The sequence below is a fragment of the Jaculus jaculus genome, chromosome 1 (assembly GCF_020740685.1).
Source record: "Jaculus jaculus isolate mJacJac1 chromosome 1, mJacJac1.mat.Y.cur, whole genome shotgun sequence".
Taxonomy (NCBI): domain Eukaryota; kingdom Metazoa; phylum Chordata; class Mammalia; order Rodentia; family Dipodidae; genus Jaculus; species Jaculus jaculus.
The window spans coordinates 214,973,356-215,001,256 of record NC_059102.1 but is presented as its reverse complement, the minus strand read 5'-3'; the positions used below and the strand labels follow the sequence as shown (position 1 = coordinate 215,001,256).

At 39.6% G+C, this 27,901-nt stretch overlaps 1 protein-coding gene across 1 annotated transcript in view; it reads left to right on the top strand.

The window, feature by feature from the left end:
• Positions 1 to 456: 456 nt before the first annotated feature.
• F11 (coagulation factor XI) overlaps positions 457 to 27,901 on the top strand; it is a 34,716-nt gene continuing 7,271 nt past the window's right edge. Inside the window, exons 1-6 of the mRNA XM_004666371.1 lie at positions 457 to 511; positions 6,054 to 6,216; positions 7,406 to 7,512; positions 23,908 to 24,067; positions 25,660 to 25,769; positions 26,090 to 26,249. Coding sequence (XP_004666428.1) covers positions 457 to 511; positions 6,054 to 6,216; positions 7,406 to 7,512; positions 23,908 to 24,067; positions 25,660 to 25,769; positions 26,090 to 26,249 — 755 coding nt within the window. The remainder of the gene's footprint in view (positions 512 to 6,053; positions 6,217 to 7,405; positions 7,513 to 23,907; positions 24,068 to 25,659; positions 25,770 to 26,089; positions 26,250 to 27,901) is intronic.

The window sequence follows — 27,901 nt, the reverse complement described above, 5'->3', positions numbered from 1 at the left end:
ATTTAAATATCACTCTTCCCAAGTTTAGCACACATTAACCAATAAAGTTGGCATGTTATTATAAAAACATCAGCATTATGGTTGGGATGATGTGGACACTACTAAGTGCACTATCCCTTTAACTCCAGATTCGTTGTAAATTATGGTATTAGTAGGCTAGTTATAAGTTTAAATTTATGATTTTTTAATTTTTGTTTTATTTTTATTGATGTGAGAGAGACGTATAGAAAGGAGGAGATAGAAAGAGAGAGAGAATGGGTACACCAGGACCTCCAGCCACTGCAAATGAACACCAAATGCATGCACCAACCTTGTGCATCTGGCTTACGTGAGTATTAGAGAATTGTGCCTTGATCCAAGGTACTCGGGCTTTACAGGTAAGCACTTAACCACTAAGTCATCTCTCCAACCCTAAAATTAATGTTCTAAAATCATGCAATTTCATCTCTTTGTAGGATGATCTTATTACTTCAAGTGGTACATTTCATCTTCTTTGCTTCAGTTTATGGTGGTAAGTGTTAGCTTAAATATGAACTAGAAATAACTTAGTTTTCTGATCTATAGATGGGAAACACAACAGAAATCTAATAACAGGAGCTACACTGTGCGCCCCCCATACATGTAAGAGAATCCTGTGCCATTTTCTCTAGAAAAAAATAAAATCCCCTGTGCCTGTGTGTGAAAGAATACTGTATCATTGAGTCTAGAAAGAAATTAAATCAATGCATTTATTTTCCTTCTTATGAGTCCAGGGGTTCCAAAGCACAAGGGAAATTAAATGTGGGATTACCAATAAGAATCTATGATTCTGAAGTACTTGTTATTATATTTATACACATTTAAAAGACCAATATTAAAAAGCAGAAGTCTTTGCTGGCCTCACTAATAAGTTTTTCATGAGTCATTACTTGAGTCGAACAACATGCTCAAGAATGAGAAATTTTGGACTTTAATATGTTAAAGAACCATTCATAACATTCATAACAGCTTATGCACTTCAAATATGGAGCTATTGCTCTCAATTCTCCATTTTACTCTACAACCACTAAATTTGCTTGTAAATTACCCAGTCAATATTAAGTATAATGAATTAGTACAATTATAAATAGTCTTTTCAATATTAGTCAGAATAAATTATTATATATATCTTTCATCTTATCTTCACTATGTGTTGCAGTCCGTTCACATTGCTGGTAGAAATCACCCAACCAAGAGTAGCTTCTGGGAAAAAGAGGTTTATTTTGGCTCACAGGCTTGAGGGGAAGCTTCACATGGCAGAGGAAAACGATGGCATGAGCAGAGGGTGGACATCATCCCCTGGCAAACTTAAGATGGACCACAGCAACAGAAGGGTGTGCCAAACACTAGCAAGGGGAAACTGGCTTTAATACCCATAAGCCAGCCCCCAACAATACACTCCGTCCAGGAGGCATTAATTCCCAAATCTCCATCAGCTGGGAACCCAGCATTCAGAACACCTAAGTTTATGGGGGACACCTGACTCAAACCACCACATTCTGCCCCTGGCCCCCATAAACTGATATCCATACATGATGTAAAATACAATGCATTCAGTCTGACTTTAAAAGTCCCCATAGTTTTTAATCAATCCCAATGATGTTCATACATCCCCATAGTTTAAGATCTTTTAACTGAGCCATAATACCAAAAAATAACCTTAAAAAACCCATAATGGCACAGAATAAATATTCACACTGCAAAAGATGGCATTGGGCATAGCAAAGAAACATTCAACCAATACAAGATTTAAACAACCAGGGCAAACATCAAACTCTGTAGCTTCACGTCCAACAATTCTAGCCAGTGACAAATCTTCAAGTCGGATAATTCTAACCAGTAACAAGTCTCTGGCATTCCAATTCCGCCCCTCCAGCTAGGCTACCCACAGTCCTGGGAAACTTCATCGGGGCCGGCAGCTCCTTGGCAGCCATCTCATGGTCCCGGCATCTCCATTGGGTCTCCACTGCAAACCACGGTTCATCCTCATGGCGCCATGGGGTCTCTATGCAGGCAACCAACAAACCTGCTTCACACTGCCCATGGCCATTTCCAAAACACAAGACCGTGTTGCAAACTCAATGACCCTCTTTCCAGCATTTCTTATACTCCACAATACCAGGTAGGGTGCCAATTTGTTAATCCAGGGGGGAATAAAGCAGACTTTGAAGAACAGGACACTCCTTGAGCACTCAGGCCCCTTCAAAAGAGTCTACATTCTTCTTGTTGCCCCAGCGCAGGTCAGCTAGCCCAGTCTCAAAGGTTGTAATCTCTCAGTTGCAGCTGAATGGGCAACAGTTCACCCAAAGATTTTTCTTTCTGTGCCATATCCCTCTGCACACACCAGTTCATTTCTATGCAAAGCAACCCTGCACAAATTCTCAGGACATGGGCATAAGAGCAAGCTTCTCACATAAACTGCTAGCCCAGTCCAGGCAAAGCTCTTTCTCACCCTCATAAGCCAAACCTCACAGTCCATAGTTCTTACTGCATTCAGGTCTTGTAGCTCTGACCATAATTGTCCATCAAGCTGTACTTACAGCACTGCAAGGCATCACTTAGGCCAAGGTTTCAAGTCCTTCCACTTTCCTCTTGAAAGTCAGCTCCAAAAGGCCAAAGCCACACAGTCAGGTGTCTAGCAGCAATCCCACTCCTCGGTACCACTTTACTGTTGCAGTCCAGTTCACATTGCTGGTAGAAATCAACCCAACCAAGAGTAGCTTCTGGTAAAAAGAGGTTTATTTGGCTTACAGGCTTGAGGGGAAGCTTCACGATGGCAAGGGAAAACGATGGCATGAGCAGAGGGTGGACATCACCCCCTGGCAAACTTAAGATGGACCACAGCAACAGAAGGGTGTGCCAAACACTGGCAAGGGGAAACTGGCTTTAATACCCATAAGCCAGCCCCCAACAATACACTCCGTCCAGGAGGCATTAATTCCCAAATCTCCATCAGCTGGGAACCCAGCATTCAGAACACCTAAGCTTATGGGGGACACCTGAATCAAACCACCACACTATGTAAAATGAAATTGTAAGAATTCTTTTAAAAGCAACTGATGTTACATTTAACTTCTGATATTGTTGCTAGTATTTAACCCATAGTAAATTATTTTTTCCCAATATATGAGAAAAATGGCAAATGTAGGTAGAGATTTAAGATAACAAATTCCATGTAATATATTAAACTATATAATTCATAATTTCATTTTACTTTGAGGAAAGTTTTTATTCAGTTATTTTCTTCCTTTATTATGATTGTTTTGAAATTGTACTGCTATGCCATTGATAAACATAGTAATATTATTTCAATTGACATATTTTGAACATTAAATTTAACACCTGCATACAAGTAAAATATCTATTCTTTATGTACATTTGTGGAGCATTAATAAATTGGCCACTCTACCCAAGTCTCCACAAAATTTGAAGAGTAGAAATTGCATAAAGTATGTAAATTAATTGTGGCAGAATTGAGCCTAAAAGACAATCCAGAGTATACTAGAAAATCTCACATGTGGGATAAGTTTTCTTTTTCATAAATATGGTTCAATAAAGAGATCATAATGGAAATTAGAAAAGATATTAAACTTAATTACAACTAATGCATTGCATATAGAAACTTTAAAATGTAAGCAAATCCAGGCTAAGGTCAATGTAAACATTTACACATAAATTACTATAAGGAAGTGGTAAAAGTTAATAACAAGAATACAGCTGTATGCAGGACTCTGTTTCAGAAAATCTGTACCAGACAATCCAGCAGGATGTTTAAAAAAAGAATTATAATACTGACACATTGTGACAAGGTTTGCTTAATTCCAAGAATGAGTCTTTGAAGCCCAGTATTCATACCTCAAAAGGGCACCCGATGAAACTAAGAACAATTGGTGAAACAAGCAAGGGTGCTGTTTTCTTGGTGAACCAGGTCCCAGCACAAAGGTGAAGGAGATCAACACAGAGAAAAATCAACTCCTACCAAATCAGATATCCAGAGACCCAGAGGCCCCCAACACCTCATCACTGAAGCAGACCAAAAATGAACCCAACATGGCTCAGGGAAATTTTGAGTAAGAGGGGGCGGAAAGAATGTCAGAGCCACGTGTTGGGTCATGATATGCAGAGACATTTTCTTACCCATAACTGTGGGCTAATTCCAGAATGCATGACCCATATACCTCAACAAGAAGGGGTCAGGGGGAGGGGGTAGGACATGGATGAGCCTAACAATGGTACCAAATTGACTGTATTCACTAAGTACAAAACCAATTAATAAAAAATTAATTAATTTAAAAAATCATAGTGCATATTCATCTGCAGACAAATGGTGAAAGAAAGAGAGAAAGAAAGAAAGAAACTGAAAATTCAAACCTAAAAATCTATTTAATGATGAATATTGATAACTTCCTCAAGGGACTGAGGATATGACAAGAATATTCATATTTGGCTATTGTGAGCAGTGCTGGGATGAATATAGGTATGCAAGGGTCTCCGTGGTGTGCTGCCTTATCTTTTCAGTATAGCTGTGTCATATACTCTATTTTCAGCTTTTTGGGAAATCTCCATAGTGGTTTCCATATTATCTGGATGAATTTGTCTTCCCTCCAACAGCACATTTATTTATTTATTTTGTTTATTTTTATTTATTTGATAGTGACAGAGAAAGGAAGAGGCAGACCGGGAGAGAAGAGAGAGAATGGGTGTGCCAGGGCCTCCAGCCACTGCAAACGAACTCCAGACGCGTGCGCCCCCTTGTGCATCTGGCTAACGTGGGACCTGGGGAAGCGAGCCTCGAACCAGGATCCTTAGGCTTCAAAGGCAAGCGCTTAACCACTAAGCCATCTCTCCAGTCCCCAACAGCACATTTATTATGTGAAAATATTTTCAACTTACAAAACTTACTATTCTGAATGTTACCAATTGTCTGTGACACAATTGGTTTGTACCCAAAGGTTGGCACTTGGAGTGTCTGTGGTTAACAGGAATACTGTGAGGTGAGGTGAGATGAGAACACCCTCTTTTTAATGGGAAACTGCCATATAGTATGTGTGGAAGCAACACAGAACTTTGGAAAAGAAGAAAAAGCTCCAGGCTCAGTATTTGGCAAGAAACCCTGTTTCATAATGTAAGATGGAAAGAAAGAGGAATGAACCCCTGACATCAACCTCTAGCCTCCACGCATGCTAACACATCTGTACACACACCTGGACACACGTGTGCCTACACACACACACACACACACACACACACACACACTACATATGCATGAAGAAATAATTTAATTACACACACAACACTCATTGTCTTCAAGACAATAACTCACAATTGTGATGCAATTGATGCAAATGCAATACTGTATGATTCTGTTTCCATTTGAGGCTGTTCACTGAATAAATTCCTATGGGCTGGAGAGATGGCTTACTGGTTAAGGTGCATGCTTGCTAAGCCTAAGGACCTAGGTTTGATTCTCCAGGTCCCACATAAGCCAGATGCACATGGTGGCACATGCGTCTGGAGTTTGTTTGCAGTGCCTAGATGCCCTGACAAGCCCATCCTCTCCCTCCCTCTCTCTCTAATAAATAAATTAATTAAAATAGATCTTTTTTAAAAAAAAAAGAAGAAATTAAGATTGGAGGGATGGCTTAGGGATTAAGTGCTTGCCCGTGAAGCCTACGGACCCAGCTGAAGGTTTGATTTTCCAGGACCCACATTAGCCAGATGCACAAGGGGGCGCATGCATGTGTTTGGAGTTCGTTTGCAGTGGCTGGAAGCCCTGGTGCGCCCATTCTCTCTCTCTCTTTCTATCTCCCTCTCTCTCTTTCTCTCTCTTTGACACTCTCAAATAAATAATAAAAATGAACAAAAAAGTTATAAAACAAAGAATTTACCATAAGATTGTTGGTTGATGTGATGTAACAGCTCAGGTGTATTTTCTGTAATGCACACTGACTTACTTTGACCATGTCATCTTGTTATCTAATTAGAGTTGTGCCAACTAACATTTACAATGATACATTTCATGTGTTCCATCCCAGACTGTGTGACTAAGCTGTTCAAAGATACCTGCTTTCAAGGAGGGGATATTGACACTGTTTTTACACCAAGTGCCAAATTCTGCCAAATGATCTGCACCCAGCACCCACGGTGCTTGTTCTTCACATTCATGGCCGAGTCAGAGTCAAGAGATCCTTCCCAGTGGTAACTGTGTGTGTGTGTGTGTGTGTGTGTGTGTGTGTGTGTGTGTGTGTGTGAAGGGGAGCCACATTCACAGGCAAGTTGTCTACTAACAAACTCCTGCTTCTTACTTTATGAAGTATAATGTTAGCAACTGGAAGATAAGTTTTTATTTTGTTGGAACATTAAATATTAGAGAAAATTGTATTTAGACACATTTGGGGAAAAAATAAATTCAACTTAACATCTCACTCCTAAGGGAATATCTTATCTCCTTGCCTCTATTTGTATGTATTCGACATTACATTTCTATTGATTATTCATATTTGATATTATATGAAAAGTATCTCAAATATTTTGTTAGCAAAAATAATATATTAATAAAGATAATTGTAGAACTTCATACAATAACCTTTTGCTACCACCAAGACTACGTCCTTTGGCTTTACCCTCTTGTATGTGTTCCTAAGTATTGGAAGTGATTTTAAAACATCACAACATTACAACTCTAGCTACTTCAACACATATTTTACAATAAAAAGAATATAAAACCAAATAAGCATTTTTTACATCATCTTGCTTGACAAATGCAACTTTTAGTTATGACTTAAGATCCCATCAAAATTCATTACTTGCTTTTCATTTTTTCTCTCTCTCTGACCATATTTTAAAAATTTTAGAACATTCAACCCACTTTGTTTCCATGTTAAACCTAAAAATTTAATATTTAAGCCTTTGTGCAAAATTGTTTCCATCTTTGTTATTGTTACATTCACAGAGAGTTACATGGTGCCATGCATATCTAAGTTCATTTTCTAGAATCTAGAACCAATCAGCAAGCATTTTTAACAAGACCAAGGGTAAATGTTGTAGGCTTTGCTGGTCCTGAGGCAAAATCAGGGACAATGTATATTTCTACCACCTTTTAAAATATCACCATTCAAAATCAGTAAAAATAATAACAATTGCAGATCATAGACTTGTAGACAGGTAGATTCTTATCAACATTTCAGCAACTGGCCATAGTTCACTTTTTCGTTTGTTCCTGTTTGAAAGGAGCATCCATGTGGTCTTGTAAATGAAAGGATGTTGAAATTGCCAGAATCTGAGATAAGCATTTATATCCTTCTCTTTGCCCTTCCAGGTGCTGACTTCTGAGATGTTATACTCTACCTAAATTCCCACTGAGTAACATTATTTTTTTAAAGAACAGGTTTGCTTGTATCCTGAAAGACAGTGTTACAGAAACACTACCAAAGATAAATATGACAGGAGCGATTTCTGGATATTCCTTCAAACAATGCTCTCATCAACTAAGTGGTAAGACGCATTGTTGAAATTAGTAAATACTAGTTAGTATGATATATACATGTAATTTATCAAATGTACTTTTATACCTATAAAAGAAAATGCTGCTATGGAGAACTAAACTTCCCTACTAAAGATCTTTCCATGTAGACTAAAATTGCAAGCATGCCTGTCTCCTTCTCCCCTGTAAGAACACTGTATAATTTATTAAAATTTCTTAAGTTCCTTTTTCAGTTCAAACATTTATTAGAACAATCGAAAAGTTCACTAAAATTACTATATTTTATAACTTCAAGTTAACTTAATTTTCAGTGTTCATGACTAGCCTAAGCTTGCCTAAGTAACTGTGGTTAGATGAGCTCTTTTTCCATTGAATGGGTTTGTTACATTCTTCATCATTCCTCTATTAATTTTGCTAGAAGGTTCTTCCTTGCCACAGGCCAAGTCTTCCTTCCAGTAACTTCTTAGAGTTCAGTGTGCACTCCATTAAACAGTCACCAGAGAAGTGAAATTTGCTTTTATGTTCCTTGTGTGTCTTCATCTCACCAGTTAAAACCAACCCTTCAGGCTGCACATGTGCTGAGCACTGTCTCCATGATAGGAAATGCTCTGGATGAAATGAGGAAAAGTTCTTCTTTGACTTCTACTTATCTTCCCACTGCTGGCAGACATTTGGTTTTCCATCTCCATCTTTCGTCATGGCATTTTTCGCTCTCAGCTTCTTGCTTTCATAGCATCCTTCAATGGACTACTATTTTAGATACCATTCTTATTCCTGTGTGTGGGGGGGAATACTTGATGAAAGCTGCTAAAGTAGGAAGGTTAATTATGGCTTACTGTTCTAAGTCACAGTGCACCATAATCAGGGAAGTTATGGTGGCAGGAGCTTAAGGCAGCTGGTCACAGTCAATCTGCAGTCAGGAGGCAGACAACAGTGACTGGTGCTGCTCAGTTTTCTCTCTCCTTTTTATTCAGGCTAGAACTCCAGCCCATAGAATGGATGGGTTCTTCCACCTCTATTAATCTAATCTAAAAGATCCTTCATAGACATGTGCAGATATTTATTTCCATGGTGATTCTAAATCCTGTTGACAACCAGAGATTGACCATTATAATTACTGATTTAAAGAAACAAAACAAGCTTGTATGAATAAAGCTAATTTGTGTAAGCATGTTCTTTTCATTCTCTTTGACATTTTTATCAGCCACTTGGTCTTTTCCTTGTCAAGTGAGATGAAAGGGTCATCGTCCTGAAGCCTCCATGCCCATAGCAAAGGGTCCTGCAAGACTTACTTACAAATGAAAACAGGGCATTTTCAACCCTAAGGTCAGTATCTAGCTTCTCAGGACTTCTCTTCCTGCTTGCACCTGTCTTGAAAAAGCTGTATCTTTGATTGAGAGCAAGAAGAACAAATTTAGCTATGAAATAGTGTACATGTATTAACTCTGCATTATCCCAATGTTAGTATATGTGCTGCTGAAGCACATTTGTTAAGTCTAAATTTCAGTTTTCTTATCTGTTCAACAACACTCACCTATCTGTGCTATTACAAGGAGAAAATTATTTCAGTTTCTATGCATACTAACTTGAGGGGTATCTCTTAGTGTGACTTCAAACTTCTCTTGTTTCCCCATTCTCCCCTTACCCTTTGCTGATCTGATCCAATGGGACTGTGTGCTGGCTGAGGTACTTTGTTACTATAAAGTATAAAATAAATAAGCAATTGTGATCACCAACTTCAGTCCATGCTCTAAGAGCTGGTGAATCCTAGAAGGTTCTCTAGCTGTGTTAGAAGCACCAAACTTTGGCCTCTGAGTTACAGCTTTGCCAACTGTGTTCCTCTGTGATCTTTTCTACCTACTACTCTGGAAAGTGAACACATAAGTGTAGCTATGTTGACCAACTTAGATTCTGGAGCCATAAGTAATGCAACCATAACCTATACAACTACTCTTTATGTGGGAATGGTATGGTTAAATTATGTCTTCAGCTCAGTCCCACTTAGCCTATTAGTGAGAGATTGGTCCCTGCACTAACCTTTCTCCCTTTCTTTGTCTAATTTCTTGAGTTAGAGAATAGCATTATATGAACATAGAATGCTGTTTGTTTCTTTTGGAGTTTTGCTTTTATGCCTTGAATTGTTTCTTTCTGCAGTACTTAGGAAAACATTTCTTGAGGCTGCAGAGATATGGCTTAGCAGTTAAGGTGCATGCCTGTGAAGCCAAAGGAACCAGGTTCGATTCCCCAGGACTCGTGTAAGTCAGATGCACAATCGGCACATGCATCTGGAGTTTGGTTGTAGTGGCTACAGGCCCTGGCATGCCCATTCTCTTTCTGTCTGTCTTCTCTCTCTCTCTATTTCTGTTTCTGCTTGCAGATAAATACATAATAATAAATGATTAAAAAAAAACGAAAACAGTTTTTTCTACCTTCTCAAGAGAAGTATAAAATAATACTGGTGATTTGCTTAAATTCCACCTATTAGCTTCATTGATCTGAAGGGATTTGGGATCTCTAAAGAGGCCAAAGATCATTATGTATCACATTGCAATGGACACAACCCATTGTCCTTATTCAGGATCTGTTTTTTTTTAAATGTTTATTATTATTACTATTAACAAGATGTTTCCTATGGATACATCGTGTGTTGGTGCCTTCTTTTCCCTTGTCCCTGCCCCCATTCCACTGGGGATGCTCCTCATTGGGGTTACAGGTATTCCACATGGGGTTGTAGTTTATGCATGTGGGAGAAGTAGTCAGTTATTTTGTGGGGGAGGGAATGCCTCTGTGCATGATGTCTCAACATATGGCTCTTACAATTTTTCTGCCCCCTCTTCCTCAAAATTCCTTGAGCCATGGTGGGTGAATTTTAAGTCTACTTTGGTGATGAACTCTTAGGAGCATCTGGATCTCTGCTTTGGTAGGTGTTGAATATCTTCAGGGTCTGTCTCCTACACCCTGGTGCTGATTATCAGGTTCAGCACAGAAGCAGCACTCTTGTTCATCTCCCCAATTCCTCTGTGGTTTCAGCTGTGGCTTGGCTTAAGTGCAAGGGGTAGTTTATCTCCTCTGGTCTTATTATCTTCTGAAAAATAAAAACAGATTCTCCACTGTGGAGTGAAGTCTTCATAGTTTAAACGGGATAAGCATTATTAATTTAGGGATAGTTTGATGTGTGTATTCCCTCTTTTAGCCATAGACTAGTGAGAGCTTGACACTTGAGAACATAATCTTTATCTTCATAGGATTATGGTCTGGTTCCCAATTCCAGATATGGGTGTCTTTACTCTGAGAGGAACTCTTAGCCAATCAGAAAGCTATTGGTTGCCCACTAAGGCTGTGTCCCACTATCACACTGGAGAGTACATCCTGTAAGGGTGTTTACTTCTGAGTAGCTTAGACCTCTGGTTGCTCAGAGTGTTGTTGGCCATCCCCCCCCCCCCCCCCCAGTAGCTCATGTAGCACTTTCCAGCACTAGACAGGCTAGCTGGGGACTGGCTTTCTTCTGAACTCCAGCCAGCCCAGTCTCTCCATGCTCTGTGTCAGCAGCTTATGGTGTCTTCAACAACAGGGTCTTACCTTTTGTCTCAGGCAGGTAAGCAAGTACTTTGACAGAAAGCTGTTTTGATTTGGGGACCTTGGAAGTCTCTCTGATCAACAGTTCAATGTAGGTAGTAACCAATCTCTGGTAGTTGGAGTTACAGGTCAGAGACAGAAAAAATATTTCTTTTATGCTTAGGCTTCATCCCACCCTCACCAGGGTCCTACTTTTCAGGTGCACCCCTCTTACTCATCTTGATGGTTATATCTTTTAATCTGTCTCCAAGGAAAAAGGTTTCTATGTCATCAGTTAATGTGGGGTTTAATTTTGTGTTTGTTTTCTCCCCTTCACTTCTTCTCCAATCTCCAAACCCTTTCATCCCTATTGTCTGGGCCCTGAGCTGCCTATCAGGTATATCAGCAACTTGAGCAGGTCCAGGTTAGAAACCCCAGACGAGTGACACCATCTAGTATTTATTTTTCTGTGATTGTGTGAGCTTTCTGAGTATGATGTTCCAAATCTGACCATTTTTCTACAAATGTCATTGTGCTATTTTTCCTTACTGCAGAGTAGAATTTCATTTTATAAATGACAACTTCATTATCCATTCATCCAATGATGGGAATCTGGTTTGATTCCAGTTCTTAGCTGTAATGAGTTGTGCAGCTATAAACATGGTTGAGCAAATGTCTCTGTATTAATGCATGGAGCATGTAGGATAAATGGCCAGTAAAGGAATAACCAGGACTGTTGATAGCTCTATGCTCATTCCTTTTCAGGAATCTCCAAATTGTTTTCCATAGTGATTGTACAAGTTTACATTGTCACCAACAGTGGATGAGGGTTCCTCTTTCCCTTTATCCTCACCAACATTTTTTGTTATTAAATTTTTTTAATATTTATTTATTTACTTACTTACTTACTTAAGAGAAAAAGGGAGAGAAAGAGAGAGAGAATGAGCACACCAGGGCCTCCAACAACTGCAGACAAACTCCAGATGCATGTGTCCCCTTGTGCATCTGGCTTATGTGGGTCCTAGAAAGTTGAATCAGGATCTTTTGGCTTTGCAGGCAACTGCCTTACCCACTAAGCCATCTCTCCAGCCCCCAGATTTTTTTAATGATAGCCATCCTCACTGGAGTAAGTGGAATCTCATGGTTGTTTTAATTTGTATTTTCCTAATGGTTAGGGACGTTGAACACTTTCTTAAGTGTGTATTAGCCATTTGTAATTCTTCCTCTGAGAATTCCCTATTCAGTTTTATAACCTATTTTTGGAGTGGGTTGTTTGGTTTTTATTGTTTAGTTTTTTGTAGATTCTAGATATTGTGTTTAGATATATACCTACCATGCCTATTTTTTCTAGCATTTTAATCATGAAATTGTGTTGTTTTATGTCAAAGACCTTCTCTGCAACAATTGAGATGATCATGTGATTCTTATGGTTGAGTTTATTTATGTAGTGTATTACATTGACCAATTTCCACATATTGAGCCATCCCTGCATCCCTGGGATGAAGCCTGCTTGGTCAAGGTGGACAATGCTTCTGATATGTGAATTTGTTTTTCAAGGATTTTGCATCTAAATTCATCATGGATATAGGACCATACTTTTCTGGTTGCATCTCTGTCTGGTTTTGGTATTAAGGTGATGATAGTTTCATAAAAGGAGCTAGGGAGGATTCGCTGGACAATGATTATGGGAAACAGTTTGAGAAAAATTGTTTTCAGCTCTTTAATGAAGGTTTGATAGAATTTGTCTGAAAAACCATCTGGTCCTGGACTTTGCTTGTTGGAGATGTTTTTCAATCTCAATGGTTTGCTTAGGAGATTAATCTGCTCTGAGCTTAGTGTTGGTAAGTGGTATGGGGCTAGGAGTTCATCCATTTCTTCCAGATTATCCAATTTTGTGGAGTAGAGATTTTGGAAGCATGTCCTAATGTCTTTTCCAATTTCATGGATGTCTGTTGTGACCTCTCCATTTTCATTTCTGATTTTGTTAATTTGAGACTTCTCTTTGTTGTTGTTGTTGTTGTTGATCAAATTGGCCAGGGGTTTATCAATCTTTTTTATTGTATCAAAGAACCAGCTCTTAATTACATTGGTTTTTATTTTTTGTTTTTTAGTTTCTAATTCATTACTTTCTTCGCTGTTCTTTTTTTTGAGAATTACAAGTGAAATATATTTGTAATTTAAGCCCAAAAAAGATTGTAGAAGTAAGTAGCATTGGTTATCTCAGAAAACAAAAGTGAAACAAAATATCAGAACTAAGACAGTAAGAACAAAAGAAAACAGACTGGTCAGTTTAGCATCATCTTATAAGTTCTAGTGAAAATACATTTCTGATCTTTTGAACATTAGTCTCTGAATATAATTATGATGTGAACACACTTAAAAGAAAACTAGCTAGCACTGTGTCACAGGAAGTCTTAGGCTTCATAAATGAAAATCTGGAACATTAGAACATACCAATATAATGATGAATAGGTAATAATATATTAGTGGGGGTGGAGGAGCTATCTTTATTTTAAAATTTAATTTATTAGTTTTCTTTTCAGCAAATACAGGCCATTTGGTACCATTGTTTAGGTTCATCCATGATCTACTCCCTCCCAATGGACCCTCCTTGTTGATGTAATTGGGTCGTGCATTCTGGAGTTAGTCCACAGTTTTTGGTATAATAAATGTCTCTGCATATCATGACCAACATGGGACTCTGACATTCTTTCTGCCCCCTCTTCCACAAAATTTCCCTGAGCCATGTTGGGTTCATTTTTGGTCTGCTTCAGTGCTGAGGTGTTGGGGGCCTCTGAGGCACTGGCTCTTTGATTTGATAGGAGTTGATTTTTCTCTGTGTTGCTCTCCTTCCCCTTTGTGCTGGTATCCGGTTCACAGGAAAACATCACCCTTGCTTGTTTCGCCAATTGTCCTTAGTTTCAGTTGGGCCCCTTTTGAGGTATGTTGGGGCAGCTCTCTCCTTAGGATCTGCATCTATCTGAAAAAGAGATGCAGATTCTCCAATGGAGAGTAAGTTAGCACCCATAAAATTGAGATAACACTTACATTTTTGGTAGACAGTTTGATAGGTGTAGGCCCTCTTGTACCCCATGATGGTAGCTTGATATTGGAGAGTGGGCTTATGTTTGGATATGGTTCTGACTTGTTTCCCAGCTCCAGCTATGGGTCTCGTACCACTGAGGGGATCAGTCAGCCAAATCAAGAGCAGTTAGTTCCCTACCATGGCTGGGTGCCACTATTGCACTTTTGTGGGTATCACACCAGGTTATTTGTTGCTAAGTAGGTTAGACAATGAGTTGCTTGGACAGATATTGGTCATTTCCCCCAGTCTCCCATGTAGCACCTTCTGGCACTAGACACGCTGACTATCTGTGGACTGACTCTCTGCTGGCTTCTAGCCATGCCGTTCGATTTTACGTGTCAGCTGTGTATGGAGTCTTCAGCAATAGGGTCTTACCACTGACCTTTGGTGGGTCATGAAGTACTCTGACAAAAGTCTGTCATTGGTTTAGTAAACCTTGTAAGTGTCTCTGATCAAAAGCTCATTGTGGATGGTAGCCCCATGCTGGAAGTGTGGGTTACAGGTCAATGCCCACTAAGAAAATGAGGAAAAACATAACTAATATACAAGAGTTACAGAGGAGGGGGGGGAGAGGGGGGAGGGAGGGAGGGAAGATGTAGAAGATTTAGGTTAGTCTTGATCCTACCCTCTCCAGTGTGTTGTGGTTCAGGTGTTTCCTGTAAGGGTCTAGTGAAGGTTCAGCCATTTGGTCTGCCTTTTAGGAAGTAGAATTTTATGGTACCATTGCTGTTTGGGTCCAGATTAGTGTTTCCCACCCTTTCCATGTCCTCCCCTCCCTCCCCATTCATCTAGTGTCTAGTCCATGAGGTGCTTGCTGGGTATGTAAGGTATCTTGGGTAGATTCAGGTTAGGTGTTGTAGATGAGTGAGACTATGTGTCGATTTTTTTTCTGTGATTGGGTAAGTTCACTGAGAATGATCCATATTTCGCCAAATTTCTTTGTGTCGTTTTTTCTTACTGCTGTATAGAATTCCATTGTGTAGATATACCACATCTTAGTTATCCATTCTTCTAGTGATGGACATCTGGGTTGATTCCAGCTTTTAGCTATTATGAATTGAGCCACTACAAACATGGTTGAGCAAATCTCTCTGGCCTGTGGTTTGAAGGTGTTAGGGCAGAGGCTCAGTAAGTGTATAACTGGGTCTGTTGGTATCTCTATAGTCAGCTTTTTCAGGATTCTCCATTAGAGTGATACTAGCATCATCGAAGGAGTTGGGTAGCTTTCCCTGTTCTTTAATTGTGTGGCACAGTTTTAGGAAGATTGGTTTGAGTTCTTCCATGAAGTTTTGATAAAATTCGGCTGGGAATCCATCTGGTCCTGGACTCTTCTTCTTTGGGAGGATTTTTATTACTTTTTCAATCTCCATGAGTGTGATGGGCTCATTGAGGTGATTAATCTCCTCTGAGTTTAGCTTTGGTAGATGATATGCATCCAGGAATTTATCCATCTCCTCCAAATTTTCTAGTTTTGTGGAGTAAAGGTTTTTGAAATAAGTCCTGATGATTCTCCCAATTTCACTTATGTCTGTTGTGATCTCTCTTTTTTCATTTTAAAATTTGTTAATTTGGAGTCTCTCCTTTTTTTCCTTGATAATATTGGCCAGAGGTTTGTCAATCATGTTTATTTTTTCAAAGAACCAGCTCTTTGTTTTGTCAATTGTCTTAATTGTTTCCTTGGTTTCCAATTCATTAATTTCTGCTCTGATTTTAATTATTTCTTTCCTTCTGGAGCTCTTTGGGTTGGATTTTTCTTGTTTTTCCAGTGCCTTTAGGTGGATGGTTAGGCTATTGACTTGGGATCCTTCTATCTTTTTTATGAAGGCATTGAGTGCTATGAATTTTCCTCTGAGGACTGCCCTCATTGTGTCCCATAAGTTTTGGTATGATGTGTTCTCATTGTCAATCAATTCCAGGAATTTTGCAATTTCATTTTTTATTTCATCCACTATCCATTTATTGTTTAAGAGTGTGCTCTTCAGTTTCCAGGTGCTCTTGGGATTCTTGGTGTGTCTTTTGTTGTTGATTTCTAGCAATATAGCATTGTGATGTGATAACATGCAGGGAATTATGTCAATTTTCCTAAATATGTGGAGGCAGTCTTTATGACCCAGTATATGGTCTATTTTAGACAATGTTCCATGGGCTGCTGAGAAGAATGTGAAGTCTGTGGATTTGGGATGGAAAGTTCTGTAGATGTCCGTTATGTCTAAGTGTTCTATGGTTTTGTTGAGCTCTCTTACTTCCCTATTGAGTTTCTGTTTGGATGATCTGTCTATTAGTGATAATGGTGTGTTGAAGTCCCCAGCTATGATGGTGCTGGTGTTTCTTTTTGTTTTATTGTCAGGTAGGTTTTGTTTTATGAACTGTGGTGCCCTTGTGTTTGGTGCATACAGATTTATGATTTTAATATCCTCTTGATGGATTGTTCCCTTTATAAGTAGGAATTAGCCTTCCTTGTCTTTTTTGATTATTTTTGGTTTGAAGTCAATTTTATCCGATATTAATATAGCTACACCTGCTTGTTTCTTATTCCCATTTGCTTGGAATATTGTTTTCCACCCTTTCACCTGTCTTTAGTGGTAATGTGGGTTTCTTGAAGGCAACAGATTGAGTGGTCTAATTTTTTGATCCACCCTATTAGCTTGTGTCTCTTGATGGGTGAATTAAGGCCATTAATATTTAGGGTAATGACTGTGAGATTTGATTTGATCCCTGCCATGTTGTGATGGTAGAGGTGTGTTGGTGGTTTCATGGAATTTGAAATTTTTTGTGTCTGCTCTGGGTTTGGTTGTTGTGATCTGCTTCTTGCAGGTATTTGTGTTTGGTTATTTGTTTCTTCTCTGTGGAGAATTTCCTGGAATACTTTCTGTCAGTTTGGTTCTGTGTTCATATAGTTGTAAAGCTGAGTTTTGTCATGGAAAGTTTTCCTTTCACCATCTATTATAAGGGAGACTTATGCCGGGTAGAGTAGTTTGGTTTGGAAGCCATAATTTCTTAGAGTTTGGAGAGTTTCATTCCAGGTCCTTCTAGCTTTCAGGGTTTCCATTGAGAAGTCTGTAGTAATTCTGATGGGGTTTCCTTTGAAAGTGGTGTGCTGTTTTTCCCTAGCTGCTTTTAGGATTTTCTCTTTGGTGTCAATGTTTAGAGTCTTAATGATAATATGTCTTGGGGAGTTTCTCCTTTGGTCCAGTCTGTTCACTTCTTGTATCTTGATGGGCCTTTCTTTTAAGAGGCTGGGGAAGTTTTCTTCAATTATTGTGTTAAATAAGTTCCCCGTGCCTTTGGTCTGAAATTCTTTTCCTTCTGGTATTCCAATGATTCTGATATTAGGACGTTTAAATGTGTCCCACAATTCCCTCATGTTCTTTTCACAGAAACTTTTGAACTTACTGAAATATTTGAATTTTCAAACTGTTTCTTCCATCCTGTCTTCCAGATCAGAATTTCTGTCTTCCACTTTGCTGACTCTATTCTTGAGAGCCTCTAGAGAGTTTTGGACTTGTTCAATTAAGTTTGCATTTTCTACTACTTTCCTATGTATCACTTCCATCATTCTGTCCAGCTCCCTTTTCACCTCATTTTCTGATTTTCTTGACGATTCTTGGAATTCATCCTTGTATTTCTTTATGTTTTCATTTAGTGTGGCCAAGTGATTTTTTAAGGTCCTCTTTTTTTTTTTTTTCACTCTCCCTCAACTCTATTAGCTCTCTTTGAATTCCTTCCAATTTCTTATCATACTGCTCTAGGTTAGTGATGGTAGCATCCACATGATTATCGGTCCTTTGTTGCTTTCCTGCAAGTTCTAGCAGTAGGTTGGTCAGGGTTGCATTGCTCATAGCTTCCACTTGATATTCTGATCCTAAAAAGTCTTCTATGTTTTGATTAGATGTAATCCTTGTTGGCCTGGGTGATCTATCTGGATTTTCTTGCATTTTATTTTTCATGTTATTTCTTTTGCACTGTAGTCTACCCATGACAGTGTATGGGCAGGTAGATGGGTGGACCAGCCTGGGCTCTAGCTCAATGAGACTCCAAGGCAGCCTTGGGCAGTTGCTAAGCAGCCTGTGTTTTTGCTCTCTCTTGCCAAAGCCGCCTATCTACTGCTTGACAGGGGTGCCAAAGTTGCCTGAATTCTCACCCAGTAATGCACCAAAGCTGCCTGCCTTCAAGCTTGGAAGGAGACTGAGGTAGCAAGCCCTGAAGCTGCCCAAACTCTACATGGGAACACTGGGACCTGCAAAAATTCTGCGCTCTCCCTCCACAGGGGAGTGGGGTATGGGTGGTGACAGACAGGTAATGGATGGCACCTGAGCTGGTGCTAGTGACTCAGTGTGGGCTTGTGTGGCCCTTGCTGTGCGACTGGGCCTGCTGCACGTGCAATTGTAGTGCAGAGGGAGCTGCTGTGTGCATGGGATCAGGGCACAGTGAAGGCTGGCCAGAACACAGCAGCTGGGGGTCTGGAGGCTGCCTGATCCCAGCCACCGCGTTTGTGCGAACCGAGCACAGTGTGGCAGGCCAGTGCATGCAATCAGAGCACAACAGCAGAGGTCCCTGCAGGTGTGGAGATCCCCACGGGTATGCAAGTGGAGCATAGCAGTGGAGGGCCCTGCAGGTTTGCGATCAGAGCACAGTGCAGCAGGCTGGTGGGCGCGCAATTGGAGCACAGCCGCTTGGTGTGCGGGGTGAGGTGGCTGTATGGGGGGGTAGACTACCCACCCAAGAGGAGATCTGCGATTCCCTGTTTTTCTGCACTCTGTGCCCTCCCACTGGCAAGAAGACCCTGATAACCCTTAATTTCTTGCCTTTCTTTCCCTGGTATTTGCAGCGAAGCTGGGCGGTCACCATCTTGGCTGGAAGTCCCTCTTCACTGCTCTTGATAATTTCTTTCCATGTGGAGCTCTTAAGATTGGATTCCTCTTGTTTTTTCAATGCCTTCAAGTGGACATTTAGGTTATTAATATTGGATCTCTCAGTCTTTGTTGTGAAGGCATTTAGTGCTATGAGTTTTCCCCTTAGGACTGCCTTCATTGTGTCCCATAATTTTTGTACATTGTGTTTTCATTATCATTCAACTCTAAAAATTTTTCAATTTCTTTTTGATTTCTTCCACAATCTATTCATTCTTTAAAGTGTATTGTTTTGTCACAAGTAGCTGGTGAGTTCTTAATGTGTCTCATTAATTTCTAGCTTTAAACCAGTATGATGTTACATGATGCAGGAAATTATTTCAACTTTCCTGAATTTACAGAGAAATGCTCTATTGCCTAATGTATCGTCTATTTTGAAGAAGAGTCCATGAGCTACTGGGAAGAATGTGTATTCTGTAGAGTTGGGGTGGAAAGTTCTGTAGATGTCCATTACATCTAGTTGATCTATGATTTTGTTGAGCTCTATTACTTCCCTGATGATCTTTTGCTTGGAGTATCTGACTATTGAGGATATTGGAGCATTGAAGACTCCAACTATCCTGGTCTTATTATTTATTTCTGTTTTGTTGTCAAGTAGGTTTTGTTTTATAAATTGTGGTGCAGCTGTGTTTGGTGCATATAGATTTATGACTGTGATGTTCTCATGTTAGATCATTCACTTGATGAATAAGAAGTGGCATTATGTCCTTTTGATTAATTTTTGTTTGAAGTCTATTTTATCAGATATTAATATAGCATCACCACTTGTTTTTTATTTCCATTTGCTTGGAACATCATTTTCCATCCTTTGACCTTGAGGAGATGCCTATCTTTCATCATGAGATGGGCTTCCAGAAGACAACAGATAGAAGGGTCCATTTTGTTGATCCTCCCTGATAACATATGTCTTTTGATAGGTGTGTTAAGACCATTAATACTTAACATTATTACTGTGAAGATCAAATTAATCCATGCCATGATGAGGTGATTTATGTGGTTTGGTGCATTCTTGTGTTTTGTACTGTTTTGAGCCTGGGCTATTTTTCATTGTTGTGTTCATCTTTTATTGGCTCTTGAGATTGGTTGTTTGACTGTTCTGTGTGGAGCATGTGGTGGTTTGATTCAGGTGTCCCCCATAAACTTAGGTGTTCTGAATTCTAAATTCCCAGCTCATGGACATTTGAGAATTAACACCTTCTGGGGCAGTGTATTGCATACTTTTGGGGGGGTGGACTTATGGGTGTTATGGCCAGTTTCCCTTTGCCAGTGCTTGGCACAGTCTCCTGTTGCTATGATCCACCTTATGTTGGCCAGGGGATGATGTCCACCCTCTGCTCATGCCATTGTTTCCCCCTGCCATCATGGAGCTTTCTCCTCAAGCTTATAATCCAAAATAAACCCTTTTCCCACAAGCTCCTCTTAGTTTGGTGATTTCTACCAGCAGTACAAACCTGACTGCAACTGTAAAGTGGTACTGAGGAGTGGGATTGCTGCTAGACACATGACTGTGTGGCTTTGGCCTTTTGGAGCTGATTTTCAAGAGGACTGTGGAAGGATTTGAAACCTTGGCCTAAGAGATGACTTGTCATGCTGTAAGTACAGCTTGAAGGACTCTTCTGGTCAGAATTGAAAGACCTGAATGCAGTAAGAACTATGTACGGTGAAGTTTGCCTTAGAAAGGTGAGAAAGAGCTTTGCATGGACTAAGGTAGCAGTTTGTGTGATGCTTGTTGTTGCTATTGTCCACCTTATGTTGGCCAGGGGATGATGTATACCCTCTGCTCATGCCATTGTTTTCCCCTGCCATCGTGGAGCTTCTCCTTGAGCCTGTAAGCTAAAATAGACCTCTTTTTCCCATAAGCTGATCTTAGTTGAGTGATTTCTGCCAGCAATATGAACCTGACTGCAACAGAGCATTCCCTGAAGTATTCTCTGTATGTTTGGCCTTGTGTTCACATAATCATAGAGATGACATTTTCATCAAAAGTTTTCCTTTCACCATCTATTATTAGGGATACTTTTGCTAGGTAGAGTAGCTTGGGTTGTAAGCTATAATATTTATGACTTTGAAGTGTTCCATTCTAGACACTTCTGGCTTTTAGCATTTCCATTGAGAAATCTGAGGTAATTCTAATGGGATTGCTTTTGCATGTAGTGAGTTGTTTCTCTCTTGCTGCTTTTAGCACTCTCTCTTTGTTTTCATTGTTAAGAGTTTTAACTATGATGTGCCTTGTAGAGTTTCTTCTTTGGTCCTGTCTGTTTGGTGTTCTGTGAGTTCCCTGTATCTTGATGGATCTTTCTTTTGAGAGATTGGGAAGATTTTCTTCAATGATTTTGTTGAATATGTTCTCTATGCCTCTGGCTTGGATTTCCCTTCTGTTATACCAATGATCTGGATGTTTAGTTGTTTCAGTGTATTACAAAGTTCCCTAGTATTCTGTGCACTTGATTTTATTACTTAGCAAAGTTTTTGGCCTCCCAATCAATTTTTTCTGTCTTGTCTTTCAGGTCAGAGGTTCTGTCTTCCACCTGAGTAACTCTGTTGGTGAGGGGTTCTAGAAAGTTTTTTATAAGTTCTATTTGATTTTTGTTTTCTGTTTTGTTGTTCTGCATTGTGTCCATCTCTTTTTTGAGGTATGATTTTAGTTGTAGTTATGATTTTTTTGATGCTTCCTGGAATTCGTTCTTACATTTAACCAAGTCTTCATTAAGCTTAATCAGCTGTTTTTTAGATCTTCTAATTGTTGACTCACCTGCAATTCATTTGTATCTCTTTTGAGGGTTCCAATGTTTTCTTCAAAAAAGTTAAGCCTATTGTCAAAAGTTCAACACTCTAAGAGATGATTCTGATAAATTTCATTGACACAGTTATTGGATTTTTGATGGTTTGCTTCCAGCTCAGCAATTCTTTTGATCAGGGTGTCATTGGTTGTTGTGTTTTCATTTTGGCATTGAATTTCTGTTGGTTTCTCTATGACTTTATTGGAGGCTTCCACTGTGGGACTAGGTATCCTTGGTGGAGACCTCTCAGTTTTCTTTCATTGGCTTTTTTATGTTGTGGTCTACCCATCTTGGGGAAATGCTTTACTCTATTTAGGAGGAAGCAAATTTTTGTCCTTGTAGGATCTTCAGAGGGTGTTCTGTTTTAAATGTGAATTGTATTGGTGTATTGGTGTATGATGGGGTTATAACCACAGATACACAGATTGTGGACGTTGCAATGCGTCAAAGTTACCTGGGGTACTGTGAGGTCTGGCCTACTCATTCCACTTGTAGGTATACTTCATCACCCAGGAATCAGGTTGGGGAGCCAGGCACCAGGAAGCTGGAGAGCCAGATGTAATATACCTAATACTACAGTGGCCTGTGTACCCTCTGACTCAGGGGAATAGGATTGTGGGTACCCAGAGGCCAGTCAGGATACCAAAGCAAAAGGCCTGCTTCTATAGCCCCCACTCATGGACCAGGCCTCCCCAAGGCAGCAGCATGGGTATTTGAACCAGTGAACTGGGAGGTGGGGGTTCAACAAGGAGCTTTGGCCTATTCACTCCATACAGTTTGCACCCTTGGGTGCAGGGTGTCTGGGCATGGGGGACCCAGGGGCACTTCAATCAGGAAGGCAGAGAAATGGCCCAATTTTGCAACAAGCTGGCATGGTCCAAGTAGTCCTAAGCCAGATGCCTTAAATTCTTAAACAGATACATTGCTACCTCATTCTTTTTTAACATATATATGTGTATATATACACATACATATACATATATAGTTTATTTACTTGAGAGAGAGAGAGAGAGAGAGAGATAGTTAAAGAGTGAGAGAAAGAAAATGGGTATGTCAGGGCTTCCAGTCACTCAAATGAACTCCAATCACATGTGCCACTTTGTACATCTGGCTTACATGGGTCCTGAGGAATCGAACCTAGGTCCTTTGGCCTTGCAGGTAAGCACCTTAACTCCAGTCCGTACCTAGTTCTTATTACTTGTGTACTTTCTTTTCCCTTCCCTACCTAAAATTTGACATGGAAGTCTTTATTAAACATATTAATTCAGATCAAAAGGAGAAAATTCAAAGATTGAAATGACACCAGCTGTACTAGTGAGAGTGACACTTCATTTTGTTGTTGTTGTTGTTGCTGTATTGTTGTTGTTGTTATTGTTGTTGTGTTTTGTTTTTTCAAGTAGGGTCTCAATCTAGCCCAGGCTGACCTGGAATTCACTATAGACTCTCAGGGTGGCCTCAAACTCGTGGTGATCCTCCTACCTCTGCCTCCCGAGTGCTGGGATTAAAGGCGTGTGCCACCATGCCCAGCAAGAAGGACACTTTTATTTTTTTAAATATTTAAAATTTTTGTTTTATGTTTATTTATTTATTTGAAAGTGACAGACAGAGAAAGAGGCAGAAAGAGAGAGAGAGTGAGAGAGAATGGGCACGCCAGGGCCTCCAGCCACTGCAAACGAACTCCAGACTCATGTGCCCCCTTGTGCATCTGGCTAACGTGGGTCCTGGGGAATCAAGCCTTGAACCAGGGTCCTTAGGCTTCACAGGGAAGCGGTTAACTGCTAAGCCATCTCTCCAGCCCAAGAAGGACACTTTTGTTAGGTTGCTGATCACTTAGTCAATGGATATCCAATGGAAATTTACAAGTCTAAAGTCATGGCATTATAAGGACATGAGCTTTCTCTTAGTGCTTCAATGTGAGAACAGGAACAAAGCAGATTACAACAAAAACAAAGAACTTCTGAGGAAACATGGGAGAAAAGTTAAAAGGGTGCTCAAGAAGAATGATTGCAGTACTGGCATTGCTGCGGGGTTATGTGTGATTTTTGTGTTTTCTACTTTTATCTTTTATCTTTTTAGCTTGCAACAAAGATTTGTATATGGACCTAGACCTGAAGGGCATGAACTATAATGGCTCTGTTGCTACCAGTGCTCTGGAATGCCAAGAGCGATGCACGGATGACATGCACTGTCACTTTTTCACATATGCAACAAGGCATTTTCCCAGTGCAGCACATCGGTGAGCAGGCTGAAAGCTGCACCCAAGCACATGGAAATGTCTGGTGAAAAGCAAAACACCAATTTCTTATAAAATGGTTTTCATGAATGTAAAGTTCTCTAACAGAAACCCGTATAATAGCAATGATTGTTTGGTCATGAAAAGTTAATTGAAAGCCTAACTAGTACATATTCATAAAATATTCTGTCTCATCAGGCGTGGTGGCACATGCCTTTACTCCCAGCACTTGGGAGGCAGAGGTAGGTGGACCACCTTGAGTTCAAGGCCACCCTGAGATTAAATAGTGAATTCCAGGTCAGCCTGGGCTAGAATGAGACCCTACCTCAAAAATAAAAATCTGTCTCAATGATAGTTCTATAAAATATACACATGCTTAGCCTACATCCAATGCTACATCCAGTGCTATATTTTTAAGTCAGCAGTTTTGAAATAGCAGCAATCTGTATGATTGGCAGTGTTCTTTCCATTCTAAAATATGATATACTCCAGCAAAACACAGTTAAAACTAAAGTTTAATCAAGCTCTTGAAATAACAGTTGCTTATCAAAGGCAAAGGAGCTAAAACCAAGAGCACAGTTTTGTCATGTTTGGTATTGGATTTTGAAATGTTCTAGGAATAATGGGGCTGGAAAGATGTCTCATTGATTAAAGGTACTTGTTTGCAAAGCCTGATGGCCCAGGTTGAATTCCCCAGTATTGAGGTAAAGCCATGTACACAAAGTGAAATATTTTAGGAATAAATATACTGGATAGTCATATGAAAATGAGCTAGGAGTGGTCGTGCATGCTTTTAATCACAGCACTTGAGAGGCAAAGGTAGGAGCATCACCATGAGTTCAAAGCCACCTTGGGAATACATCATGAATTCCAGCTCAGCCTGAGCTAGAGTGAAACCATACCTTGAAAACCAAAAAAAGAGAGATAGAGAATATGAAAATGTCTGCTCACTAACAATCTTTGGTCTGTATCTTCAACATTAGTGTTATTAGAAAAATGTATTACTACTTTTTATATTTAGCAATACTTAAAATGATCTAAATCTGCAAAGAAAACTATATTTATCTGGAATCCAACAGAAAGGAGCAATAATTTTAAATTATAAATATTTTATTATATCACTGGATTTTAATATTCCATTTCTATATTTATAAAAGAGATAAAGAGAAAATATAAAAATATTTTAAACCAATAATTAAAATATTGGAAAGTAGCCTTCTATATCTGGTCTTTCTCTGACCTCAGAGAACATGTGTTATGTCTCAGGACAATATGAACTACAAGCCAGAACAAAGTTCCTTGGGATTAACATACACATAAAGTTGAAAAAGGCTAGAGAAGTCACCCATCCATACAAGCCCACTGTAGATACCATCATGTTTCTTGTGCTGTCATTTAGCTAATGCAGTAAAGTTCATAAGAGCCCAGGGGCCACCATGTACTTAGAGGAGATGCTGGGACTCAAGCAGCTGCCCACCTTCTCCGATGAATGCTTTTCAGGTAGTACCTTTACTATTGTGTCCAAGTTCTCTCTAAAAATAGCACTTGCTTATCATCTCATGATTTTACCCATTTTCCATTTTGTCTTTATTCAGTAAAATTTGTCTGTTGAAGAATTCCCAAACTGGGATACCAAGCAGAATAACAAAGCTCAATAATGTGGTATCTGGATTTTCCTTGAAATCCTGTGCATTGTCTAACCTGGGTAACTTTTGTTTCTCAATGTGTTACTTATCCCTTTAAACATGTATGAATCTGGTGATATTTTATTTTAACACTAATGGGTCTAACTTTAGATTACCAGCTTATACTGTCTGATGTAATAAATTCATTAACTTTCTTTGTATGATATATAGTTCATTATGTCCTAGAGTTTCCTTTTTAATTTTGAGTTTAAGTAATTATTTTTGTTGCTTCTAAATTTAAAAATATCAAAGATTTTGGGATGGGCTTTAAACATCTAATATAAAATTTGCCGACACTGTTGGAGCAATGGTTTCCTAACATAATTTTCTTCTTATGCAGCTTGCATTAGGGACATCTTCCCTGACACAGCATTTGCAGACAATAACATTGACAGTGTTTTGACACCAGATGCTTTTGTCTGTCGCCGCATTTGTACTCATCATCCTAATTGTTTATTTTTTACTTTCTTTTCACAACATTGGCCAAAAGAATCTCAAAGGTAAGTTAAAATTAAGGGTGATTTGTTATCTTTTAAAATCAGCTGATCAAAATCCATTATTAAACAGTCTGATCAACTAAAATTGTAGTGTACACATTTGGGCAGTCCAAAAATTGCAAAGGAAAATTCTTAGCTCCTTCCCTTTCTATTTGCTCTCTATGGCCCACAAGCCCACTGGGAGGACTGCATCTTTGGAAAAGGAGACTTGTCTAGTTGCTAGTGTCACTAGGAGGAAATCCAGTTCAGTGTCTTGTTTAAGATCATTGAACCCACAGTAGAAAGAATCATAAATATCAGTGAAATATGACAGCCAAAGTAAGCCAAGAGGGGTAGAAATGAAAGTGTACATCAAGAGGGTTGTGCTGTGGTGTGTGTGTTGGGTGGGGAGTATTCTGGAACTGAAGCCCCATTTCTCTACTGATAGGAATTACAAAGGAGCAACACCAGGGCTGGGAGATTGAGGAAATGGGTCAGCGGTTACAGGTGTTTGTATGTAAACCTTCCAACCCAAGTTCAATTTCCTTGTAAAGCTGGATACAAAGTGGCATATACATCTATACATCTATAATCCCAATGTGCCTACTGCAGTAGGAGGCAAACCCAAGAGAATCCTGACCAGGTAGAGTGGCAGACATGAAGCAGCAAAAACAAAAGAAAACAAGGCCCTATCCCACATAAAGTTGAAGGAGAGGACAAATGCTCAAAGTGTCTTCAGACTTCCACATATGCATGATCATAAACACACACACACACAGAGAGAGAGAGAGAGAGAGAGAGAGAGAGAGAGAGAGAGAGAGAGAGAGCAAGAGAGAGAGCAGCAAGGAAGTAGGGGGAATTACTTTGTTTATCAAAGGTTAGATTGTTGCCCTTCATTAAGTTTCTCTAAGAAGGGCTGGAGAGATGGCTTAGCTGTTAAGCGCTTGCCTGTGAAGCCTAAGGACCCCAGTTCAAGGCTCGATTCCCCAGGACCCACACTAGCCAGATGCACAAGGGGGCGCACACATCTGGAATTCATTTGCAGTGGCTCGAGGCCCTGGAACGCCCATTCTCTCTCTATGTATCTGCCTTTCTCTCGGTGTCTGTCACTGTCAAATAAATAAATAAACAAAAAAAATGAATAAAAATAAGATTCTTTAAGAAGAATGGGTAAGGTGATGGCCTGCAAAGCTAACAACCCAGGTTTGATTCCCCAGTACCCACAGAGCCAGATTCACAAAGTGGCACATGCATCTGAAGTTTATTTGAAGTGGCTGGAGGCCCTGGTCTGCCCAATCTCTCTGAAAGTCTCCTTGCTATCTCTCTCTGTGCTTGCAAATGAATAAATAAAAATATATTTTAAAAAAAGATTCACTAAGGAAAAAAGAATATTTTTAAACCTGATTCAAACCTAGATTCTGTATCTCAACTGAAGTAGAACTGCCAGATCCTTTGCTTGTCTTAATGGACTTGTCTCCAGAACAGTTCAGCAAGTCAGTTCTTTTATTCCTTGCCCATCACAGAACCATATTTTCCATGTAGTAAGGCCATACTTTCAGAAGCACCAGATCAGCCCCATGATAAACAGAGCTGTTCTTCTCGTTAACTCAGTAAAATTTACACACTTTACTTGGTGGCTACCATCTATTATATATTAGAAGACACCTAGTCTCCTT